Below are 26684 nucleotides of genomic sequence, written 5' to 3' on the forward strand. Positions count from 1 at the left end.
TGTGTGACAGCCTGGCCTCCTACAAATTACTAATGCATACAACAAAACTTTATTGTCAATTATGTTTCAGAGGACTTTTTTTTTTTAACAGATTACATTTGATTTTGATGCCTCACAAATAGGTTTGCAAAGGGGCAGAAATTTTCCCAGTAAATTTCCGGAAAGTTTCCACAGGAATTTTGGCTGGCGAATTTGGAATTTTGAAGAAAACAAATGTGTCGAAGTTTTTTGCAAAAGCATATAACAGGGAACTTAAATGTAGTTGAGAACAAGACTGTGTACGCCGAGCTCAGCTGGGCCCTGAATGCAGCTGGTTGGGAACATTGTTTGCCAGAAACATAAACGAAAACATAAAACGTTCTGTTGTTTTGAACGTTTTTGTCATCAGTGTTGCGTCTGAACGTTTCAGCCCCGATCCCTGGCAAGTGTGAGAGCGCCGAGTTGCATAGAGGTGAAGAGCGGTATTGCAAACAGAAAGAGATTTCAATTACAGCTCGTAACAAAAATAACTGAACTAGTTCATTTTTTTGGAGCTGTGAACTTTGTTTAAAATTTTGAATTATGGATTCTGAACTGAACTAGTTCATGTAGAAAGTGAACTTTCCCAACACTGTTTGTCATTAGCATATTGATTACTTGGTAAACTGAAGCCATGGTAATTTCAATACCAAGTTTATTTGTATACAGTAGACTTTTTACAGCAGTGAGAGTAGGACGTACGTATGTCCACACAAAAGTACACCGTCACATCCATTATTCGCGGCTTTCGGAATGTGGAAAAAGTAATTTTTAAAAGTTGTATTATAAATGTTTCGCATGCATATCTGCTTATGACAAGGTAAATACAGTTAAATTACCCGAAAATGTTCAGCTAATTCCTGTTAATTACCGATAATTCCCGTATATTCCCGTGGAAAGTTTCCAACTTTGAATAATCCCGGAATTTTGTAACCCTAATCACAAATATATCTTTAAATATAGTACAAAGGAAGACATTTACCCAGGAGACCTTTGCTTGTGTGGTTGACTTATTCATTTAAATAACGTAGCAAACATACTTATTGTTAGTCAAACCATGCTGTTTAACCCAACCCAGTAGATCAGTGTTTGATGAGATGCACAACGTTAACCACGCATATCACATTCTAATCAGCTTCCTAATCCAGAAAAAAGGTTTACATCCACAACACAAAACATCAGCTCATGGCACTGTAATATGGAAATTATGTCTCTTTGAAAGGAACTTGATCTTATGGCTCTGTTCATTTTATTATTCTTTTCTATTTTTAAGCCACATGATAGGAACATAAACAGAGGAGGAAGTGTCAACAATCATTCTGTTCCTCTGCTGCACCCCCTCTGTCTTCTGTCTGTCTCCTTGTGTGTGTGTTCGTGTGTTTGTGTGTGTGTGTGTGTGTGTGTGTGGGAGTGTGTTTGTGTGTGAGTGTGCGTGTGTGTACGTGTGTGTATGTGTACGTGTGTGTATGTGTGTGTGTCTGCATATATGTGTGAGTGTCTGCATATATGTGTGTGTGTATATGTGTGTGTGTGTGTGTGTGCGTGTGCATGTGTGTTTGGCAGTGCTCTCTGGTGCTTCCCCCCGGCTCCAGCAGTGCAGTCTTAGCGTCGGCCTCAACGATAAAAAGAACGTCTCTTAATAAGTACGACTCGCACCAGAGAGACTCATGGTTAGCGTCAGGTCAGTCCTGTGAGAGGTCAAACAGAAATGACCTTCAGAAGACTGCTGCTGCTCTCTGTCATCAGACCAATGTTGTAAAACAAATGCTGAGTCTCACTGATTAGAACCAGCTCTTAATTAGGGTTTATTCCAATACATCACTAGTTCGAAAGCGATGCCGTGAGACTCTCTAGGCATCAGGGAGCTAAACGAGAAGCTCTTGAGATATTCAGGCACCAGACTGACACTAATGTGAGCTGCAGGAGTTCATGGCCGCTCCAGTCTGTTGAGAGGACGCACAGATGCCGGAGAAACCCAGCGACGAGAGCTCAAAGTCAAATGGATGCAGAGAGATGAAAAGAATGAGAGATTAAGATTCAGTGGGTGAGCAGAGATGAAGTGTGGTGGGAGAGGCTGAAAGAGAGAGAGAAGATTGAGAGAGGACAGCAGGTGGAGAGGATTAGTGCTTTGGAGAGAGGGAGGAAACTCCCAACACACTTTCAATTTGTCTCTGTGGAGTTTTGTTGTAAAAAGACAAAATTTTACGTTTAGTTTGACTCACAAAAAAAAACGTGTCTTTGAGCTCCAGCAAATAAACATTAGGAGAGACCATTTCTTTAAAGGTTGCCTCCTATGTTGGTTTACCTGTCACAAGGCCCGCCCACAGGGATGGCCTAACCCACCCACAGGGATGACTGACCCCGCCCACATGGCTGGCCCCGCACCACATTGAATGCTGACCCCACCCACCCACATGGATGGCTTGCCCCACCCTCACACCAACGCAATGATCCGGTTCTCAATTAGAAAACAGAGAACACACGTTAACCTAAGTGTTCTTTTCTCTTTCCTTCTTCTCGGATGGTCCCATTACATCCTCTCATGAGGGGTCACGGGGTCACATGGTCATGGGGTCAAGGCATAGTCTGCTGGGTCATACACAACTTTCAGGAGAGGGTGGTTCCAATGTTAAAGAACTACTTGAAGCACAATAAATACAATGCTTTGTGTTGTTGTGGCGAACACTTAGTTCAAAATGTGGATTCATGATAAAACCATTGGCAGGAATGTGTATCTCATCGTCTCTGCACTGGGGAAAGAAACACCATTTAGATTTGTCTCTAGAATGCCAGAACCAGCAACCACAAGATCAGACCGCTTCAATCACCCGACCACATCCACAAACAAAGAGCAGATAAGTCTAAACAATACACACATATATATACACACACACACACGCACAAGCACACACTACAAATGGTTGCGTCTACGCTACTTCCATTTTCCTCTCATAATTAGCATAATTCATCCTCGGCAGTGGCTAAGCCTTCTCTGCTGGCCTAAACACAATCACAAAGTTATAGCTATTTTATCATTTTAATTTATTTTTAGAATGAAAAGTTATTGCTATTTTATAATTGAATTATTTTTCACAAATACACTAAACCGCGCTCAGCTGTTTAACAGCTGAGGCACTGAAGGCACAGGTTGAAAATCAGCAGCCGGCCACTGATTCACGGACAATTTAAACACAACATGAGACAATCAAATGGATCCAGAAATATGATGAAGAGGAGAATGAGAGGAAGGACTCAGGAAGATGGAGTTCAAGTGTAAGCAGCCAGAGAAGAGCTTCCACTCTGCTAGTCTTTTATTGTCCAGGACTCAGCCGTTGATACTTTGATTTCCTCTAGTGGCTTCACAAAAGAGCTCTCACTACTATCACTAAGATAGTAATATTATTACTCTTTGCTCTCATGGGTCATGATATGACCAGGTGTGCCCCACAACAAAAGGTGAATCCCTGTTTAGGATGTGTTGCAGTGGGTCTATGAGCTCTGGCTGAGCTGCTGAGTTGCCTCAGTGACCGTCATCATGGACGTGTGCTACCAATGGCAGGACGTTCTCTCCGGCTGAAATCCCAGTTACATTGTGGATCTTATCTGTCTGGAGTAAAGACAGAGCGGCGTGTTGTTCTCCAGCGAGAAATGTTGGCATCGTGCGCCTGGGCAAACGGGTGGACCGCTCTAAAACACGTTTGGTATCATTGTTGTATCACGATGCAGAAACACAGTACACCACATGGACAATAAAGTAATAACGTGGGTACAAGGCCCACATGCTTTCCTGGCGATTGGGTTGTGTCCAGACACCTGAGCCTGGCAGCAGCCCAGCAGGCGTCATGCCGGCAGCAAATCAGTGGCAGCGGAAGTCTCAAAGCAGAATCACAACATGTTGAGTGATGAGCCCGAGCTTGTGTGTGCTCACAAATTGAGCTTAAATGTAATGGAAAAGGGTTTGGGCATTGCTTTGGTTTTGACAGGTAAACACATTGTTTAAAACACAAATGTTTGGGTTTTACAACCCAGACGGAACGTTGACTTTGAGCAATTATTTAAAGAAAACCCCAGAAAACATAAGGGTGGATAGACTAAGGATCCAGCAGCTGCTCCCTGTGAGGCTCTGGCTCCTACTGCAGCGTGTTGTTCCTACACACAACTATCTGATAACGCTTCTTTGGAATACCAAGGTGTAAAAAATAGGGCGGTCCCTCTGTTAATCAAAAGAGTGAAGACATTGTTCACCATGGAGGAAAGCATTCAGCGTTGTTCTTTGCTCTTCTGACCAAGCTGAAGCTGTAGCAGCGTCTACAACCATCTCACACACACCTAAGCCCCGCCTCTTACTCCACACAGGAAGTCAATTGGTCCGTGCTCTGGATAACCGGACACAACCGCATTACTTGAAGTCTGACAAGATGGATTTTAAGTATGACACTAAATGTGTGAGATTACAGAAGCCGTTCCAGTCAGCACTGGATCTCTCTGCTAGTCCAACAAAAATCCTAAAATCTTTTTAGTGTTCAAAGTCTTTAACCAGGCTCCATCAACGGCTTCCTGCTGATACTGATGGTCTTTGTTCTGTTGAATTTTAAAAAAAGAAGTGGCCAGGTAGTTTCTGTCAGCTGTCTGGCTGTACAGCTGTGATGAGCTCAGTGGTTCTGTGTTTTAGGGGTTCATGTTTACCAACTAAATGTATCATAAAGGTGTCAAGGGTCTGAGCTTTAGGCCATCAGACACGCCAATACAGTGGGTGACTGTGGCTCATTCCAGTTTTTCAGTCAGAGGGTCGGTGGTTTGAGCCCCGGCACTGCTAATCCATGTCTATGTGTCCTTGAGCGAGACACTTAACCCCTTATTGCTCCCCGTTGCTGTATCTACGATGTAAAGTGCAAAAACGTAAGTTCCTTTGGTTAAAAGCGTAAGCTAAATAAAATGTAATACAAATCAAATAAAGAGTTCTCGGTGAAAGTATTTCACCGCTTTTTAAAGTAACACATTCAGTGAGAGCTCGTGAAACTGAGCAGCAGGAGAGGAGCAGAGTGAGTATTGGAGCGTTAGTATTTCCAGAGAGTTCGGTTCCCTGTAACATACCATCTTCCTTGGTTCTGCTGCAGGCTGCGGCGCTCTCTGGGCCGGGCCCGGCCTCAGTGTGAGCCCTCACCCACACCAAATACTCAGTCCACTTCTGCAGGTCCTCCAGCACGTAGCTGCTGGCAGAAGCGGCAATCCCTGCCACCTGGTGGCGCTCCACGTCCTCCCCAGTGAGCGCTTGGTAGGCTAGGGAGTAGCGCGCTATCTCCCTGTGATGGTTGTCTGTGGGAGGAGCCACCCAACTCACCTGGATGCTGCTGGAGCTGAGGCTGAGCAAGCTCACCTTCTGGGGAGGGGCCGAGGGGGCTGATGGGAGGGGAGGAGGGAGGGAATGGTCAAGCAGGGTGGATAATGGAAGACAGAGCAACTGACCCTCTGGACTGCTTGGAGATGATCTGCTCCAGTCTGAAAGGAAGCGGCTCCTTAACATTGTGTTTATGTCCTCGGGCTTTGCTTCATCATTCGGTCCGGGTAGGAAACGTGACTGCTGCTTGTCTAATGTCATGTGGCAAAGTTATTTTTTTTTCTAATCCAGAAAGTGCGAAACACAGACGTCACACACTCTTAGAAGTAAAGCGGCCAACTAGAACATGGAGGGGTTTTCAAATTGTCTCGGGGTTTCCTTTATGGCTTTATATTACAAACGGTTGCATTTAGAACCCTAAATGACCTGGGCTAATGTGGGCTAATGTGTGCTAACTACAACCCACAACACTCGTGACTTTCAAATGGGTCTATGTGTGGTGTATTGGCTGGATTTTCTGGTTTCCTTTTACCACCCATGCTTGAAAAAAAGTTTTTTAGAAGCGTTTTCTGGTTCTGGATAAACTTTTAGCCCTCCAGTGAGAACCCGGTGGGAACTCTTATTTCTAAGAGTGTATGAGGACATCAGGGTTGTGTGTGCAAAGCTCAAGATGATAAAAAAAAAACAGGTTAATTTCAACTTTAGTCTCATTTTTGTTGTTTTGTCCATCAGTTTTCTTGAGTTAAGATAATTCAAGTCAGGCAGTTTATAGAGGATCTTAACCTTTTAAACCTTTTTTCTCTTCTCCCAAAAAGGAGAATTGTGTTTTTTCTAAAAAAAAAAGTACTAATTTAACCACATGATTTTTTGGCGATTAATCGCAATTAATGGCATTATGCGCCAAATTCAATAATGAAGTAAAAACTAGTGTATTGCTTTTCATGTTTTCACATCAGTTCAGTTTTTTCTCCTCAGTGAGAAAAGTCCAGTCTGTGTTGGCTTAAACATGTGCACTGAACATCTTGTGATGTGATGAAAGTTCTCTTCTTTGAGAGAAGAGTAAAGATCCAGAAGTGATGCTGCTTTAAAGTGCTCTGCATGGATCAGACCGCGGGGTCAGGAGGTTTGCGTATGCGTGATTAACTTTCAATCTGGACGCGGAGGTTGCCTGTGAAGACTGACCGCCTGTGAGGCGGAGCTGCTTGTCGCAGCACTCTATCCTCATTGAGAACAGAAACTACATAATGATACGTGCTTTCACATTAGGCTCAATTCGTCAACAGTTTACGCGTTAATCTGCCGAGCGCTAGTTTTTTTTAAACTAAAACTGTGCTATCTCCTCATTCACAGTTCAGATTTAATGAATTTGAATTTTTAAAGTACCATACTCTTATGAGAAGAGGCGTGTGGTTTTAAGACACATCCCTCTAGCTGTATGGGCCTGTGGGAGTACATCAATTTCTCACACATTGTGAAATAAGACCGGAGTTTTCTTTTTTCATATCTCGGGCGCTCCGAGATCCTACGATCTCATTGGTCCTTGGACTTGTCTGAAAACGTGTTAGGCAGCACATGTAGAAGTAGGGGGTCATGTTAAATTAATGCTGTTTGTCATGTATGTCATGGTGCGAGAGAGATTCAGGTCACAGTAGTTCATTTTTAAATTCTTGAACCGAAAAATATGTTTATAGCATATTTTGGACTGAATATGCTTCCTAACATGTCAATGCTTGTGTTTATTGTCAGTATTGTTGTTATTTAGATGCTTTCTAAAGATGTGCAGTGTTACTTTGTGGCACCGAACAAAAGCTACTTGTAAATAAAACTCACAATCGAGGAGTCATTTTTGGGGAATCTTGCACAGACTCTTGACTTTTGATCATATTTATGCTGAGAATAAGTTCAAACATCTTTTTTTTAACATCTAAAGTTATGAGAATAGGACTCAAGCAGATTTAAACCAGAATAGTCTTTAACGAGGTGTAAATATAAATGTTTTGTATATTATGTTTATTTATAAAATGTAATTCAAACTGCAGATGTTTTCTACAATCACTATTGATAATCAAATGAGAGTTTTTTTCCTTCTTAAGATGCGGTTGAAACTAAATGGTTAATTTAAGGGGATTTCTTCCACATAATCATTGTTTTATAGCTTGTGTTTTTCCTCCTCACAGTCCACAGGGCAGACAGACTCCTCCCTGTGGAACGAGCGTCACACATTAGCAACGCAGTGTGAAGTGTCGCCAAGTGAAAAGTCAAACATGACGACAGATGAATGCATGTGTGCACAATGATGCACGAGCAGCCAAAGCAACAGATGAGGGGGGGAGGGGAGCGGGTATAACACATGTGCTCGCCTGTGGTTTGGCAGCTCCAGCAGAGCCTGTGGACCCCGCAAGCTCACTGTTTCAACAGTGGTGGAGGCGGGGCTTGTTGAAAGGAGAAAGTAGATCACAGACGATGGAGAAGACACCGAATCATAAAATATACCCAAACGTGGTGAAAAGGCTGGAGAAAAGGAACAAATAACTTATTAAACTAGTGGGGGAGAGAAAGGAGAAAGAGGAGTGAGAGAGAAAGGTGAAAGAGAAGAGAGGAAAGAGGAGTAAGAGGAGAGAAAGGAGAGAGAAGCGAGAGAGGAGAGAGAAGATTGAGAGGAGAGAAAGAAGAGAGAGAGGCGGGAGAGGCGAGAGAGGAGAGAGAGGGGTGAAAAGAGAGAGGAAAGAGAGGAGTGATGGCAGACTGAAGTTCACAGCGACATCACTGGTTGGTCGGGGCGTGACTGCGGCGTAGTGGTTTCTCTCCTGACAGGTAAAGACCAGTGAGAGGGCTCAGATGCTCCTGGGCGCTGTCGTGGATACTGCAGGTTCAGGTCTACGTTTCCCAGCATGCAGCAGAGGCATCAGCAGGCTCTAAATGAAGGCGTTCACTAGCAGATGTCCGTGTTGCGACCATGTGTCACATGACGTACGGTCGGAAGCAACACGTTGTGACAAACGCTCCTGTTTTCATGGTCTTGCATCATAATATGCGCTATGTATCGACTCAGCGCTTTATGAGACTATTTGTCAGAATAAGCAATGTGTTACGCCTGGTGATTTGTTACGCAGGGGCAGCAGAAAGCAGGAGGAATATAGAAACATCAGGCAGCGCAAGCATGCCTGAATGATGGATTCTGTGAAGCAGCGGATTTTACAAAAAACAAGAAACTCCTGACATTTTATTTTGTTTTCGTCTTGGTGCTTGAACTTTGTAATTGAGTTGCATGTTCAGCATGACTGACACGAGGAAGCACGCCTTCACATAATGAAAGCTGCGCTGGTAATTACATTTAGCCAGCAACACGGCTGCTGCTGGGGCTGCTGGGAACCGCTCCGGTTCTGTTCCCGTTCAGCTGGGTCACTGGTACAAAGCTCATGTGCACTGGGCCGAGACTGATGACCCAACTCTGAGTTTTTCATTATGCAACGCGTGTTAGGAGCTTGGAGTTATGTTCAGTCTTTTTCTCTTGATTCACCGCATTTTTGTATCTTAGTAAAGAAAGTTATGAAATGCTAGAATACATTTTGTGTTATTGTGGTTCCTTTAATGTAATGTATGTATATACCTAAAGATCTCTCTTTGGTTTCTATATGATTCATTATTTAAATTGAAAAACATTTAATCACAAATATGAATCCAGAAAAATATTATTAAGGTGTTTTCTTTTATATTGCCATGGAATGCCAGTTATTTATGATTAGTCGGTAAGGATGACATCACCAATGCAGTCCAGTGACTCACCTGTCAATGTGTTACCAGAACCAAAAGGCAAACAAGAATTGTCTGTTCTCTGTTCCCTTTTTGTCTGGACCAAACCAGCAGAACCAGTGACATTAGAGGGCATGAGTACTTACTGGACTGGGCGGTCCTGGCCTCAAGAGGCTGAGTAAAGACTCCTAACCCCATCTCAGATTTTGCAGCCAGGGAGAACATGTAGAGTGAGTCTGGCTTCAGACCATCAACGGCAAAGGAGCCTGCTGGCTGAAACGTGGCCCGATGCTGTGGAGAGAGGGACACCATCAGTGCGTTTACATGATGGTATCAATTCAAATTTTGCTTTCGTCGGACTATGCTCTCTTTTGGGGCAACTGCTATTATGCTAATATACATGGCAGTGAATAAATCAAATCTTTGGCCGAATGCATGTCATATCCGATACGATAGGTGGCGCTGTTTTCATTACATGTATTGGTGATACAGCCATCTCCGCTTGACCTCTTCACTCTTCATAATGGAGAGAACCCCGCTAGCTTCGGTGGTTGTCGGGGAGCTAGCGGAGAGAAAACAGGGAACTAGCAGCAGCGCTAGCTGGCTACAGCAGGGAGCTAGCAGAGACACCCACCGAAGGTAGTATCGTCTTGTAACCCGACTTTTACGTTTGTTTGTATCTGCCGGCCGGCTCCTGGCAGTGACAACTTATCGTCTCTTTCGACTTCCGGGTCATGACCTGGGAGGGAGGGAGGAGGCAGCGGGATCTTGAGCATGCTTAAAGGCGCATAGTCCAGTTCCTAATCCGATTTACCGTTGACATGCCGGGATGTCCGAATTATCAACCGAGTCGGATCGAGTTATCCAGGGGTGTCAATTGGATCGTAGTCGGACCGCAATTATTCGAACAAAGGTGTTTACATGAACGGGGTAATTCGATTTCAGTCCGATTAAGCCAGTAATTCGAATGCATTTAACCACACTGCATGAAGGCCCATCACACACCACCACACACAACTACTGGACACACTGTTACAATTTGGGTTTTCAGCAGAATTCAGCACGAAACCAACACAGCCAACTCACTGAAGTCTCCTCACATGCTGTCCTGAGATAAATCCAGTCAGAAGGGACCGATGTGGGAAATATAAGTCCAAAATGGAAACGTAAGAGAAGTATTGTTGGTGGTATTTACCTTGTTTGTGGGATTGTTATCCTCCCAGTAGAGAAGTTCAAAGCCAATGATTGGATCCTGGACAGGCCAAAGCCACGACAGCATGATGCGCGAGTCCAACTCGGCCTCAGCCTCAAAAGCAGACGGCTGAGCTGGAACTGGAGGCAGAAACAAAGACATGGACAGAGTAAAAGACAGGAACAAACACAGAGAAGGCGAAGGGGTGCTTCCAGAGGAGGAACTACGAAGTAAGGGAGTCAGGAGGTGAAGCGGGAGGCCGGACAATGCTGCAGTCAATACTCATCAGTATTCATAGCAGCAACACAACGGAGGCAGTATGGAGGACGTCATCACCTTCAAATCCTCGAAGGTGAGTTTAGATCCAAAAAGTGTCTCATGTCCATGAGTGCCAGGAATTTACTGAGGTGTGTTATGCTAATATGGTGGGCCACAGCGTCTCCATCACTTTTGGCTGTTTGAAGCTTGGTCTTGGTTTTATACTTGCGACCAACTTTGTCAGTTTCTGGAGCCTAAATCCTGAATATGCCAAAGTTCGGTGCAGTGGAGGTGAGACAAGAGCAGTCTGCCGGTCTAAACATAATCACAAAGTTAGAGCTATTTTATCATTTAATTGTATGAAAGAGCAGCCCGGTTGAAATACATGGACCAGCCTTCGAGAGTGTCTGGACGTGTGATTGGTCACAGGAAGTGTGTGACCATTAACATGTGCTGTGATTTGTCAGTGTGCCAGAATGACGTCTGTCAACACAACAGAACGCCGAGCTGTCAGAATTCAGAGGAATTCATGCTGAAACATAAGAGAAGTTATGTTTAGTGCTTTACGTGTTTTAACACAGCAGTTTTGCACTTTTGTTGGATTGTTTTGATATGTTTTGTTATGACTGTAAGCTATTATATTGCAAACTTAAATGGCTTTAATGGAAGCAGTGTTCTGATGTACGTTTCTGGGGCTTTTATTGTGAAGGGAAAAACGGAAGGACAGGAAACGCTCTAGTGAAGTGTGGAACGAGAATAAAAGTAGTTTCTGTCTTGTGCAAACCGTATACGGCCTGTTGGACGTTTTAATCTGGCCTTCAGTCAAGGTTTCAAATTTATAAAATCATACCACAGAACATACCACAGTTCTGTCAAACTGCGTCACGGAGAGTACATACATGAGTTCAGGCTATTGGCCCGGCCTCCACAATATTTTCTGTTCCCTGGGAAAAATAATTGCCCACCCCTGATGTAGAACGCCATGGGAGGTGCCCCTTGTAGCCAAAACGTGCCCTCTTGGATAAACTATGGCAAACACAACAAAGTTTATAAACTTACACTTACATTTTGTTGAATATGTATTTATTAATGATTTTTAAACACATTATTAATGGATGCTCATTTAAAAACATTTGTTTTAATCGCATGGAGGGCCTTCACGTACCCCCATCTGAGAAGCACTGGTCTAGAGTGCCCATCCAGTGGAGAAAACATGATAAAGTGGCTGCTAACGACAGCTTTAACAATATCTAAGGGTACCAATCAAGTAGTTCATGCAAAGGTTATGAAATGTGATTGTGCAAATTACTAATGCATGCCCAAAAATATGAAAAGTTTGTTCTGTAAAGTCCTGAGAGGTAACCATTAATATGAAAGTGAAAGGTTTGATAAGAACGATCAATGCCCATTTACACCTGTATTAAAGATAAGATCATCCTTTATTCGACCTGCAACGAGGACATTTATAAATATAACATGTCTGAAGTAATGGACTTCAGCATCAGTAACATGAGAAGGAGTTGACTGCAGCATCCCTTCATTAAGATCAGTGAGGAAGGGACGTGAACAGAGTCCTGCATGTGTTGCCTTGCAGTCTCCTCTAAAATAATAAAGCAGTGATTCTTCTCCCGAGCTCAGTCAAACAGCCCATTGCTCCAGATTATACGATAAAGGAGACGGCCACATAATAGATGGCACGACTTGGGAAAATTGTACATTAATCGCAGCGATGTGCTCATAAACACAACGGGGAGAAACAGCCCATCCTCCTCAGTGTGATACTAGTTACTAGACTTTGTAATATGCATTTAAGTCAAAATGATTTATGTCAGCCTGGAAGGGTGCTGAACTCTATTCCAAAAATAAATAAAGTGGGTCAGATGAGTTTGGGTGGCTTTATCTTCCACTGCAGCCGGCTGTTTGTGTCATGTTTCTTCTTCCAGCCACGCAGAGCGGTGGACAACATGGAAACACGCTCTCTGTGAATAAAACACTATTATTCTTGCTCTGCGCCGGCAGCCACTTTGTCCTTGAGACCTTCTTATTACAACCTCTCATGCCTTCTGGATGCTGCCGAGCATCCTCGTTGATAAACTACGCTGCGCTCATCTCAGTTGAGGGATAACTTTCACATGAAGATCTTTTTCACCTCTTCCAAAAATGATAGGAGTTAAACACAGTGTGACATGCTATGCTACCAACAACTTCTTACATATTTCACACAGGTGCAGCTGGATACAGACAGCCAGGCATCCATTGACACGCCGCAGCGCTCTGATTGCACAAAACTTCCTGTCCCGGAGGAGTCCTCGAGGCTGCAAGGAGCGGTGGAGATGAAGGTTGCTGACGTCGTTCTGCTGCTCTTGTTGGCGTTCATGTTTCTAACTGAACCACGTCTATCCAAAATTATTATTCTAAACTCATCCATCTACAGAGCTAGACATATGCAGATCAGATCAATCAAAGTGAGACTCTGGACTGTAACTGCCAATTAAAAATCCCAAAGCAAAATACTGTAGTATTTCATCTTTACACTGTTAATCCTTTAGCCTGTCTTGACAATTATTATACAACATAGTATTATATATGGAAATGACTTTCATCAGCTTTCTGTTATCTTCTCATCATATGATATACGGATGTGACCTTAAACCATTTTTACCTCATTAACATGTTAAGATATCCACTTATCATCAATATAAAGACATGACATCGATATCATTTAAGTAATCGACTTATTGTACAACGTATAGACATGATCTCTAATTTTTAACGCATTTTTAATAACTTATTGTACCCTATATAGACATGACCTTGATATGTGATATGTTACCGTCTTATTGTATGAGGTATGGACATGACCGCGATCATGTTTACCTTAACAACTTATATTTGATATAGTAAATACTACATTATATACTATATTATATACTTTATGGACAAGACCTCAATATTCTTTGACCCTAACGCCTGCAATATATAGACATGACGTCAATCGTCTCATTGTTGAATGTATGGACATGTCATTTTTAGATTTATGTATGTATTTACATTAGAATGTCACCTTAAGATAGCCAACATTGTGTCAGAATCAACAGCTGGTGTGATTTGACGTATTTACAATATTTAAATATTTATTTCACGTTCCAATTCTGAATATTCTTATGAATTCAAAGTCCTTTGCGCTTTAAAAAGGTTAAACTTGTATTATAATGTGATCATATTCTCATTAGATCATTGACGTGAAATGGTCTTAAAATGACAATAATAATGTTTATTGTCCAACCATCGACTGGAATGTATTCTCATATGAAGCTGTGAGCAGCCCCTTCACTTCCTGGTGAGCAATTGTGTATTCAAGCAGCACAGTCCAGCAGTGAGTGTATTCAGTGGACTTAGTTTTCATACTCACAGTTTTGAGTTTAACTTCTCGTGTCACCCTTCCAGTGTGAAAACATTTAAAAGTCAATGCTCACAACATTGTAAACCCATTGAACGAGTCAGTTCCTCAGGGGAACCGAACCAGAGCTCAAAGAACTGAATGTTCCTGTACGTCCACCAGGTATGTCTCCAGATTGAGGCTCATAACCATGAGCTGGCAACATGTCAGTGTTGTGCTTGCAGCTCATTCCAAAACATTCAAGTAGTCAAGAATAATCAATCAAAGGAGCATTTTAAGTAAGGCAGTATTTTTACAGTGTGGAATACTAAATGAATAACTGATACAGGCTTACTTCTGTTGCTACAACACAATCCAACCAAATGGTTTCCCGCCGCTTGAGGTGCTGTGTGACCCTGTGTGCTCACCTCCCTGCTGGGTCTTGATCTGCAGAACATCAGAGGGAGGCCCGTCTCCCACGGAGGTGAAGCCCAGCACCCTCAGGCTGTATGTGATGTCTGCGGTGAGGCCCGAGACGGTGGTGAGCTGGCTGTCGTCCGTGTTGTGTTTCTGCCAGGCGCTAAGCGGGGCGTCGTCATCGGCACTGTAGTAGACCCGGTACCCTCTGATTTGGCCGTTGGGCTCCTCTGGAGGCTCCCACTGGACCAGCATGGTGCTGGAGCTCAGCATGCGCGCCTGGATGCGGAGGGGAGGCGACGAGGGCGCCTGCTCGCTGGTGCGCGTATCCACGGCGCCGCTGGGAGGCCCCCGGCCTACGTTGTTGACGGCTATGACGCGGAACTCGTATTCCGAGAAGGGGCTGAGGCCACCGATGCTGTAGCGGGTCGTGGCCACGCCGTCTATTTCCTGGAAGCCGTTATCAGACAGTTTGGCGTGGTACTGGATCACGTAGTAGGACACCGGTTCAGGGTTGCCCGAGTCCCAGGTCAGGGTGACGCTGGTGGCCGTGGTTTCTGTCACCATGAGGGTGGTGGGCGGCTTGGGCAGGGCTGTGGAGAGCGGAGACACACGGGTCAGCTTCTGGAGGACAAGCAGCTCATTGGGGTCTCTGCCCTATCCTGACTCAGCATCATGGTGCATGTAACCTGATGTAAACCCAGCTGTAGTCATCAGGGCTGCACATATACATGATGCAGCCACCGCAGCTACTGTTCAGAAGATTCACAAGACAAAGTAAAACGTATTATCCAATTCATAAGGAGGGCGCCAGGAGTCTTGGAGCAAAAATAAAGACGAATCCATGCACATAAATCAATAGATTGTGGACATGGATTTCTTAATTCATGCTCTTGAATTACATAATTTCTTGGCATAAATGAACAGAAGCTAAAAGGATCATTGACGAATGATTACGGGCCGTCATCTTTTGTGTGTCTGTGTCCGAACTAAATCAAACAAGTATATCCAATCAGAGGTCTCCTTTGGGTTGGATTGCTCATGAGCTGACAGCTATCCCGGTTGATGGTTCCACACACTGCCACTAGCAGATAGCAACTAAAATATTCAACCTGCGCGAATGAGAGATTTTTTTGCATCATTCCAATTTGGCATTAAAAAGTTGTAATACATTTAAAATGTCATATGGATTATTGCATTGTCATAATTGGATAGAGATTTGTTGATGGAGATTTCATTTGAAGAAATTACAGTTGGTGCACAAACTACCGAGGTCCAATAAGTTTAGATTAGTTTGTCACACATGTTGTTCAAGTACATTTCAACTTGAATAAAGATTTCATTTGAGGACTGGTCGTCACAGATCCATCCAGCCAGATGTAAAGAAACCCAATCTGAAATATCACATCTGATATCACCAATGAAGCATTTATTAATGATAGCAAATATAAGCAGCTTTCTTATTTCTTCCCAAGCCAATCATGCGGCGCTACACCTTCAGTCACACACCGCCTCTCACATGCGAGTCTGACCTTTAACCGTGATCTGGGCCGTGGTCTCGATCACGCCCAGCGAGGATATGGCCACGCAGGTGTAGTTGGCCGACTGCCGGATGTTGGTGAGCTCCAGGACATTACGGCCGATGGGCATCTCCTCCTCCCGGGTGAGCTCCACCTCGCCGCTCATCCACTTGACGTAAGGCATGGGGGCTCCGACCGCCACACAGGTAAGGTTGACGCTGCCGCCGGGCATCACCTCGTGATTGGTGGGCGGGATGGAAAAACGGGGGGGCACGCGGCGAACTGCAGGGGTAAAGAGAGGGAGCGTGAGGTCATAGAGGAAGAGGTGGGGTGATGGGGAAGGGGGTGGGGGGAGCACTGGCCTGGCTTGTGCTGGGCACCACCTCAGGTTGTACTGTCCCATAATGCTCTAGTCAGGGTTACAACTGATATTGAATAGATCATTTCTCTTCAATAAAACTGGTTTCACTTTGCATTGTGCCCCTTGGCTGACCCTGTCATGAATGTTAGTTTAAGTAGATTTTTAACATGAAAAAAAAAATTCGAACCTGACCTTTAAGCGGGCCAGTGGTTCTTTTCCATTCAAGTCAGTTTGCTGAATTTTCATTACTATTCCAGTGCAGACATTGCTGCTTTTTAGCTACATTACCATGCACCGCTAATGAGAGAGCATCCTGTAGCGGGCGGCCTGTTGGTGTTTAGCTGCAGTTGGCGACATTGACCGGATGTCAGTGGACATGTTTCAGCCGGTGGTCAGCTAATGACTTTATGAGGCATTTAGAGGACGTTTTGTGGTTGCTCCTGTTGTGCGGGGAGAAAAGTTGGATGTTAAGCGAGAGCTAAGCGGATGTTAGAGAGGAAGTAGAGCAGAGAGGTTGTTGTTGTGGCGTGACATCAGATTTGCAAAGCATTAAAACAATTCTTTGTAAAATCCCTAAACAGCGGGCGCCTTGTTTCAAAATGTGAATGTTTACGGCAATGCGCCGTGACGACCTGCGGTACATTCTCACCGACTGTGAAACCAGTGTGGCGTCATTTTCTCCTCGCATCGACGTCACCACTGCAGGCGTGAGCCAAGCATTAGCACCGTTAGCCGCAAGTCGCCGGCTCAGCTGTTGCCAAGTTGAGAGCCATTCAGAGGCAACTAAATGTTCCAAATCTCGTAAATGGGACCATCAACACTCGCCATGGCTGAGCTGCACTTTCAGAAGCATCTTGCCCTCACTAGTGAAATGTAATTTTCTATTTGGTTTATTTATATAGCCCAAATTACAAATTATTCTCGGAGGGCTTTACGATCCGTACACATACGACATCCTGTCCCGGGACCTCACCTCGGATCAGGAGCAACACCCCAAAAAACCCTTTTACAAGGACAAAAGGGAAGAACACTTCAGGAGAGCAACAGAGGAGGATCCTCTATCAGGGTGGACAGGAGCAATAGATGTCGTGTGACCAGAATGAGCAACGTAACGGAGTTACAGCCCAGCAGAGTGAAAGCCTCTTGCAGGAACTCTTCACTGCAGTGGGACCAATGGATTGGCTCGGCTCAGCCTCTCAGGGCCACATGATGCTGATGAGGCTTTCCCCGCGATTATTCGGCTCTTCTCTGCTACACGTCACAGTTAAATTAGTGTTTGCTGTGTTCGTGTGTAAATGGAGTAAATTGAGTAAAATGAGAGCCTGTGCCTGTGGCGTGGAGCAGGACTCCGCTGGAGTACCTCATGGTTCCTGCTGGATCTCCAGGGATCCACATGCAGCTGGATTCTACCAGTCTGCTGGAGAGATTACTGAAGGAGGCTCACCCATCTGTTAGCTCTCTGATCTCATTACGCTGTGTATAAATTGGCGTTCAACATGCAGACGGCTGTGTGGCATAAATGGAGTCCTCGCTCTCTTGACTTGGAGCACAGGGTCACGGAAATCTGACTTACAAAGTGGGATTTAAGCTGCGGGCTGGAATCCGGGTGCAAGGAGCTTACGCTGTGGATTGAGGCTTTTCTCAGGGTTTGGTCTCGGTTTACCTACCGAGAGGAAGAGTGGCCTCTTTCTAAAAAAAACTATCTGTAAAAGTGATGAGGCTTAGTTGGGAACTGGAGAGTAGTCGTCCGCTGGCTGAACAAAGACTGAGGTTTTGTGAGCTTTGGCGTTGGTGCGTGAATGTTCCTGTTGCGTAGGAGAGTTTGTTTGGGCGCTGCTCGTACATGAACAGTCTGCTGGCATGGGGAGCAGCGGGCTCTGGCATGCAGATGGCATTAGGACAGAGTCCTGTGGAGGCTGAAGCTCTGGAGAACATGATGTGGAAGAGGAGGGAGAGGGCTTTGGAAATGGGGGACATGATGCTGAGTCATTTAGGACGGCGCTCAGCGGAAATCTTTTAATATTGTATTTTTTAGTGTGGCGTTGATGCTAAAGGACGTCTGTGTAATTAAGGTGCAATAAAGTCCACTTGCATTTTTGCAATGAAAGTTTGTAAGATGTTATCTTTCAGGGTCAAAACCATCGTTGACATAAACCGATGATCAGTGAACCAGTGATACTTCACACTGGGGATTCTGACTTATGAGAAGCATATACGTACATTAATAAAAGTCACTTTGAAATTGTTCTATTTATTGTCGTTAATTGCATTACAAAAAGTATTTTTGGTTATTTGAAAAGTTACAAGGAGCAGTGAGTAGGATTTAAGCGGACGTAGTGCTGAGGTTGCAGATTGCATCCAACTTAATACCCTCTGCTCCTGCCTTTCAAACGGGGAACTCGAGTGATCCGCAGGGGACGTAAAACCTGAAAGTCTCTAGAGCCGGTGTTTGATTTGTCCACTCTGGGCTCCTGTAGAAACATGGCAGTGCAACATGGAGGACTCCACATAGAGGACTCATTCTAAGCCAACGGATACACAACTGTTGTGATGAAAACATAGTGATGAATATTACATTCCATAGCTACTAATTGATCCTAAATTCTACACAGTGGACTTATAAATGATACAAATCTATAACTGTTATTTTTTCAGCATATAGGGCTAGAATCTGTTGGTGTAAATAGATGTTCAGCAGAAGCCAGGCCTCAACATTTCATATCCCCGTTCCTCTCCCAGCACACACAGGTGGCCCGTCTCTAATGTGGCCGAGCGTTTCCCAGCCATCTTTGCAATATTGCTATTACATAAATATAATATTCACTTTGACAGCAAAATAAGCGTTTAATTTTGATGTCAATGTACTGGACAAAGGTCAAAAAGAAACCCTTACAATTGGATGCCAAAAGAGGAGAGTGACAGAGCTCTGTGTGTGTTGGTAAATGGAAACAGTAGAGCCGGTAATGTGTCAGAGATCGTACAGATATACATCAGAACATTGTAAATTACCTGTTGATATCCTTACCACAGCACAGTGGGGGCAGGTAGGTAACTAACACAGGACGCGTTAGCCTCGGCTGGCCAGCAGCTGCACGGTTTGTACTGAATCTGAGCGTTGGATTGGAACTACTGGATCTTTAGCAAACATCTTAGTTTTAAATGACGAGTGCATTGTTTGTAGCCCCTCTGTATGACAGCGTGTTCAATTTATCACAAATATATTCTAAATATAATATGAAGAATGACTTTCATTGGGCAATATTTCCCAAGTCTTACATAGCAGAAATCCAACCCTCTGTGGTGAAATGCAATATAAACTAATGCTACTATAAAAGTTCTGTCTGTTATTTCTCACTTCAGCAAATACAGTCTGTTCATGTTTAACTCATCGTGGGCTGAGAGTGAAGCGGTTCAGGAGCAATACACCTCCAAGGACCAAACTGCTGTTAAAACTAGAAGTCATGTTGCAGTTTATAAACATGTCTGTCCAAATGTCATTTTTATCTCAATAAACATTTCTGTAAAATTGTCTTACTTAGCATATTAGTTATTGGGTAATGGTCATACACACATGTGTTTTGTGAGGTCACAGTGATCTTTGACCACCAGAAGGTAATTGCTTTACTGATGTTTGCAGCCAAATTTGAAGAAATTCCCTCAGGGTGTTACAGAGATTTACAAGAATGGACCAATATAGCCGAGTACGTACGTACGGATGGACTCATCCATCCATCTCCTAATGGGACCAGGTCTCAGTGGCCACAGGGCCTAGAGGTCAGACATGTTTACCCCTATAGCCTCATGGTCCAGCTCTTACTTGGGGATCTCAAGACATTGAGTCTAATGCTGATTAATAACCAAAGTGCATTTTCATGAATAGATATTGATTTGCACCTTCCAGGTGAATTTGAGGCCTTCCTATTGATTTAAGTCAGATAACAGTGAGGTGCTTGCTTGTTGGTGATTCGTACTACATCCTGATTCTGGATGGTATCAGTGTGCTGGCCAGCACTGAGAGAAGCGTCATGTTCTGATATTAGTAAATTTGAAAACCATGAAGTTACCCAAGGACATGGAAGACGGTCACAATGTCATGACAACAGTTTATTGAGTCAGCAGTTAAACGTGATGTTATTATTGCTTCTGTTGGCCTAGACAATGACTAGATGGGTGGATGACAGGGTGAGACTGAATGTGTCACTCAGTCACCACAATGACATGTAGGTAGTAACAGATGCACATCAGGAGCAGCTGAGAGTTAGAATGCAGACAGACGTGTATCTTTTACTGGCATGCCAGAGAAAGAAGGCAGAAGTGTGGTGGGGGTCCTAATAGAGAGGAAGCTGCAGCTGTAGGAGAGGATAGGACTGGACTGGTGGGGAGGAAACATCCATGAGCACTGCTGAGGACGCATGCAGCAGCAGGTTGAAAGGGTAGCGCATGCTTACTGCAGGATTCATAGACTCAAATGGATAAGTGTTGTGAAGGATCGAAGCAGCTTTTGTCCTCAAATGGACTGATGACATCACTTCATGTCTTCATTTTCCAGAAGATAATCTCAGAAACCTTTTCCATGCCCAACTTGAAGGAGAATTTTAGTTTTTGTATTAACAAATTTCTGACTTTATATGTTTTAAATATAATTTTTTTTTCCCCTGATTTTTTTTGGGGTGGGTTTTCTAAAACATTTTTTTTCCACCAGATCCCCAGTTACCTCTTCCAATTATTTACTTCTAAGAGACGATAAAGAACACACATTTAAGCAACGTGATTGCAGTCAGGAGACAAGTGCACTCACAATACCCAATATTCACCTCACCTAAATAATCCACACTGTGTCATCAAAACCTAAACTATTAATCCTAATGAATGGTTCACCATCATGTACACATTATCATATCACCTGATTCATTGTGCTTTTCAATTTCAGTCCTGATGTTTCATAAAAAGTAATCTGCATCATTTTGAAATTTGAGCTTAAAGAGTGAGATGCTAGTGGCATGATGGACGGAGATGAGAAACGCGAGTTGGAAGCAGAAGTGGGAATAAATCTGTGCTGATGTACAGATTGTGCTTCTGTGCATAACATCCAGTCGCTGCATGCTGTCCAAAGCATCAATCAGCATGGACATGACAATGTGACGATAAATGCACCAATCAATTACGGCATTAAGCCAATAGTCTTCCATTCAAAGTCCCTTGGTGCACTGGAAGCTGCACGGCCCCTGGGACATGCCATAGATATGCTGCTTGTGTCAAAGCAGCTGTTGAGCCAACATTACAGGATGTGACCCTGCACTGAGCGATACATCATTTTAATCATGCTCTTTTCCTTTTCCTATTATCAGGGAAAAGACACACAGGGAATGTAATACAGCACACTGCAGCTCAGTGGAGACAAAGGTAACTCTCTGTCTTTCTTCTGAATGATACATCCTATGCTGAAGCTGACAGGAGAATGAATGAGCCTTTGTCCCGCCAGCACTGTAGCTTTTGGGTGAAAACTCCAGAAAAGACTGTAGTTTACTTACTTTAGAACGTGACTACAAATCAAGTGAAATGAAAATGGGTTCAGTGAAGTTAAGTCACACTGAGTTATGATTTGCTGCGTTAAGTTCAGCTAACATAGGTAGCATGGTTCCACAATAAATGTTTGAAGTATCTCAGGACTGCACACAGCTTTGAGTTGTCCGAGTGGCTTTTTCTTCCGTAGACTCAGATAGTAGAAATGCTACACCTCGGTGCACAGAAGTCCTCTCTATGGTACTCTCAACACTAAAAGGTAAAAAAAGGGAGCCTTTCAGGCTTGGTACAACATTAAGGGTTGTACCTAGACCATCAAGGAAAGGTTGCATCCAGAACCTTCTCTGAGAGGTTCTTTACACAACTTGTTTATGGCGTAGTGGTTAAACCCAGCACACTCTCTAAAGGTTCTTTTAAAAAGGGTGCTAACAAGAACCCGCGCAGGGTGTTCTACACAGAGTATCATGTGTATCTCTTTCTATTCCGAGGGTTTCATCTAGAACCCACAGAGGGGGTTCTACCAAGGAATGTTTTGCAGAGCAACACACAACAATTATGATTGATACTCTCCAAAAGGGTTCTTTGGATGGAAATGGTTCTTAGTGGAAACCTTTAGAAGCAAATTATTCTGGGTAGAACCTCACCCAGTCAGGGAAAGTTTGTATTCTTGATTAATAAGTGTAGTTGAGCTTTTTTGTAACAGTGCTTTAATATTTGGTCACACTTCTGGAACTACATTTACCTACATTGTTACTGTGTCTGAAATAATCATACTGTGTTTCATTTTCTTTGTGTTTATATTGTTTGGGGCGTTCTGGCCTGTACTGATAGAGAACAGTGTAGCAAGCGAGAGGAGAGAACGCGAGGGGGTTAGGACATGCAACAAAGGTCCCAAAGCCCAAACTACCCCCGGGTGAGGGTGTTGTGGTTGTGTGGCATGCACTGTAACCAACCAGCTACCAGGTGCTCCCGAGAATCCTCTTTTAATAAACTGTGCTTTAATTGGATTTAAGAAGATTAAAACTCTATTTCATGCGTGAATACACAAAGCTGAAATTCACATACATTTTATTTTGAAAGTATGTATTTCTCAAAACTATACAAAACCCATTCATTCTCCCTTTCAGTCTTCTTTGCTATTTACTTTAATTGTTTTCCTGGTTTTCATGGATGCCACGATTGCAGCTCCCAAAATCAAAGCCACTTTATCTGTTACAATACATCTTAAACGGCTCGATGCAGGTACAAGCACGCACTTTCTTTACTGAAAGAGTAGTGTTAGTGAGATTTAAAATGACATCAGTTCGTTTGCGCTCATGCAGCATTTCTTTACACATTCTGTGGCCTCAGACATACAGCCACAAAGAATAATACAACATAAAAAATGGATGCATCACAAGTCTGTAAATCCACATAAACCTAAAGTAGGGCAGCGAGGGCTTCAGTTCTCTCAGTTGTATAAGTCCTGAGCTCCTCGATGCTCTCCTATTAATGAACCAGCGGTAAGAGTCTTGGAAAAAGGCTGTAAACATGTTTCAGGCTATTTTGTTCTCTTGAAGTCTAGAGTTCCAGGAGACATAGATAAGAGGAGAGCATGATAAAAGCAGTGTGAGCTCTGAGGCTGCCGCTGCGCAGGGTGATGGTCAGGCAGCAGATGAGAGCCGGGACGAGCCATGCCTTTGAATTAGCACAGACAATACAAACGTAATCAGCATGCTGGAGAGGACATCATGGGACTGACATATTGCGAAGTGAGCACAAACTTTGAACTCAGAGTATGTTGTGGCCATGAATTATGTAAAGATTGTTTTCCTTCATCAGAAAAGTGTGAGGTGTGTGGCAACAGCACACACCGGGGCCCTAAGGGGCGAGTGGAGCAGGTGACACTCCCGTCCGACTCAGATGATCTCTAGTTGTAATTATTGAATCTTTTATCAGATTTTTTTCTTTGTTCGGCATGGCAGATGATGGCATTCTTGCCCTGAAATCAAATACAGCAGCTTGGTCAGTTCTCAAAACTATGATTCTCTACGTCAGCTGTAGTTTTAGGGGAGAGTCAATATAAGCTGGAGCGCGGCATTCCCATCTTCACGGGATAATCACTTAACGACTAGGGTTATGAAAGGAGCATGTCAACTTTGACTAACGACTCAGGTGACTACTGAGTCAGGTAACGAGTGAGAGACGAATGACTAATGTGACTAGTGAGTGACTAACGACTCATGTGACTGCTAAATGACTAGTGAGTGACTAACAACTAATTTGACTAGTGAGTGTCTAATGACTTACGTGACTAGTGATGAATTCATCAAAGTAAAGCAAACGATGCACCAATATTTTCAGGGCTTGAAGGAATCAGGAGCGAGATCAGCTCATTGTTAATAGTAGGAATCTAATATTTGTTGCTGACAAAATGTGTTTGATTTGCTCCTTCCATGTACAGGTGTATCTGTAGTGTTGAGGTCTGGTCACCATGACGCTGTCACAATTGAAAACTGAAGTTGGAAACTCCTAGATTGTGTAGAAAAGGAAGAGGAAACGCAACGCAAAAGACTTTGCTCACCTCGCAATGTTTGCAGAGTAGGAAAGAAGAACTTTCACCTCCCACAGTAACTTCTTCCTACAATTCGATCTCAGTGTCACATCCTTCATGTAACTCTTTCCTGGTGAGGAAATGTCATCTTTTGTGCAAAAAGCACATCACTGGCATTAAAGACGTGGCCATTTCACAAAATGTCAGCAGAATAAGCTCCGTGGAGCAATATGGGATGTGGTGCAAGGCAGCATATATTGTGGGGTGAGGGTCGGGGGTTAGTTGGGGTAGCAGGGGGGTTGGGGTCCTGAGAGAGAGGCCGGGACCGGCCTGAGGCGCCCAGCGAGACGCTGGCGCAGCACGGCTCCAGTCTGCCAGGCCTCGGCTTTAAGGGGGTAAAGAGTGAAGAAAACCAACCTTCCCGCTGATCTGAGTGGTGACATTGTGGATTGTGATATTTGGAAGGTGGAGTGCAATGATGATGGAGGGGTTTAAGATAAAGTGAAGAAGAAAAAAAAAGAAACAACAAGAGGGGCAAAATAAGGAGTAGGAGGAAGAAGACAAGGAGAAACAGAGAGAGTAAAACAGGCAAATATCTGCTTATCCAATAACGAGTGAGAACATCACAGTAGAGACGACGGCCTGTGCAGTGAAGTGAGGTGATGCACACACACACACACACACACACACACACACACGTCATATCGGACATAACATTGCAGTGCACTCAAATCAAAAGGACACACTCTCACAAAGAGACACATCACCAGTGAGAATCCTAAAGTGACAACACAGCACGAGTCTGTGTTACCAGTCGACACACACATATGGACGCACAGAAGCACACACACACACCCACACACACACACCGCCCTCCCTGTGCTTAGCTCTGCTGCAGCGATCGAGCCCTTCGGAGACGGTGAGACTGAGGCGGCGTTACGAGGACGACGCTAGCCGACCAGCAGACTTCATGAGGCACGGAGCCGCCAGCCGGCTGCTGCCCACATTTATTCTGCTGCCCATTTTTATTCTGCCCATCGACTCTGAGTGAGCGCAGCCGCCCGGCCCGGGATTCAATGAGCGCATAAAGATGGTTTCCACTGATCGGATTACTCAAACACTCACCTTGTAAATGTGTGCTCCTTTTGCCATGTGCCTAACCGAGAACAGATTCATCTTTCTGTGGGACGAGCTAAGTCGCATTAGCGGGTCCTGTTGGTCCACTTACCACTTACCCCCCCAGCTGATGACGACACAGGCTTTTAAGTAATAAGTGTTACGTTTTCTTCTAGTGTTCCAGGACTCTGGCTTCTGGGCTGGAGATGTATTTTCACTGCCGAGTAATGACTCAGATCGACTGATGGAATGCCAAAAAACCCTACCGCCCAGGCTATCTGATAATTAAGACCCAGATTTCCGTGGGAGACACTTGCTGACCAGTGGCACAGAATGAGCAAAACATGGAGAATCCAAAACCGGAGTGAAGTCTTGATGGAATAAAATAAATGGGGACCAAACAATGTCAAAACATCTGTTTACATTTTAAAACGGTAAATCTCGAGAACAGCGACTTTGTGTGTGAATAAACACCACTTCCCCTGACATTAAGACATTAACGTTCTTATGCATTTTGTTTTATAAGAGATGAGATATTCCTTTATTAGTCCCGCAGTGGGGAAATTGTATGTGTTGGTGAAAACATGTTCAGATTGAAATTATTTATAAATGAGACCAAAACATGCATTTAGGTGGAGTTGACCGGCTATTTGATTTAACGTCTGCTCACCTTTCATATAAGATTCAATGTCTGAGAAGCTTCAGATATCAGAACATCATTCAAACTCCTCATGTTGCCCACAGATATAAATGTTAAAGAATAAACCGCGGACAGAAGTCTGCTCATTTATTTGGCGACCCAGACTGAATCTCCTCCGACCTCTTCGTTTAGGAGGGCCTGAACGTTCTACATGAACGGTCTCAATCTTCACAAACGCACTGCTTGTCCATGTGAGTCCAGTCAGGACAAGTGGTTTAAAGACTGAGGTTGTAGTAAAGATGCATGTGAGCATTGCAGAAGTGAGACTAGTATTGTGATGCTCCAGAATGCTGATGCCATGTTTTCATAGAGGTTTGTCCTCCATTTACTTTAATTTATTCATCATTTTCGTCTCAGCTTTTGGATTCTCCGTTCACTGTGGAGGCATGAAGTGAATTCAAGGCAACAAGTGAACTCACTGTTTAGAGGGCACGATGGATCCAATCTTTCAGAAAGCAGCAGAAAAGCTTGTGATTGGATCTCAAGTTGAAAGAAATTGACACAATTCAGTCACAATCTCTCTTTATTAACTTACCGCTTAGTTCTGAAGGCATTTTAATGTCACTTACTGGATTT

General features: G+C 43.8%; 1 protein-coding gene across 9 annotated transcripts in view; it reads right to left on the reverse strand.

Annotated features, from left to right (window-relative positions):
- Nucleotides 1-26684, reverse strand: part of ptprfa (protein tyrosine phosphatase receptor type Fa) — a 234180-nt gene that overhangs the window by 85512 nt on the left and 121984 nt on the right. For 4 of the 9 annotated variants that reach the window (XM_068593169.1, XM_068593172.1, XM_068593167.1 and 1 more), the window contains exons 8-12: nucleotides 24710-24721; nucleotides 15888-16157; nucleotides 14367-14948; nucleotides 10305-10441; nucleotides 9256-9400 (exon numbers count right to left, since the gene is read on the reverse strand). In XM_068593169.1, coding sequence (XP_068449270.1) covers nucleotides 9256-9400; nucleotides 10305-10441; nucleotides 14367-14948; nucleotides 15888-16157; nucleotides 24710-24721 — 1146 coding nt within the window. Of the gene's footprint in view, nucleotides 1-5112; nucleotides 5419-9255; nucleotides 9401-10304; nucleotides 10442-14366; nucleotides 14949-15887; nucleotides 16158-19245; nucleotides 23967-24709; nucleotides 24722-26684 lie in introns of those variants that run through there. The other 5 variants (XM_068593176.1, XM_068593171.1, XM_068593170.1 and 2 more) reach the window with 3 other exon arrangements.

The sequence above is a fragment of the Clinocottus analis genome, unplaced genomic scaffold (genome assembly GCF_023055335.1).
Source record: "Clinocottus analis isolate CAN_PGR_092001 unplaced genomic scaffold, fCliAna1.0.p SCAF_29, whole genome shotgun sequence".
Lineage (NCBI taxonomy): Eukaryota > Metazoa > Chordata > Actinopteri > Perciformes > Cottidae > Clinocottus > Clinocottus analis.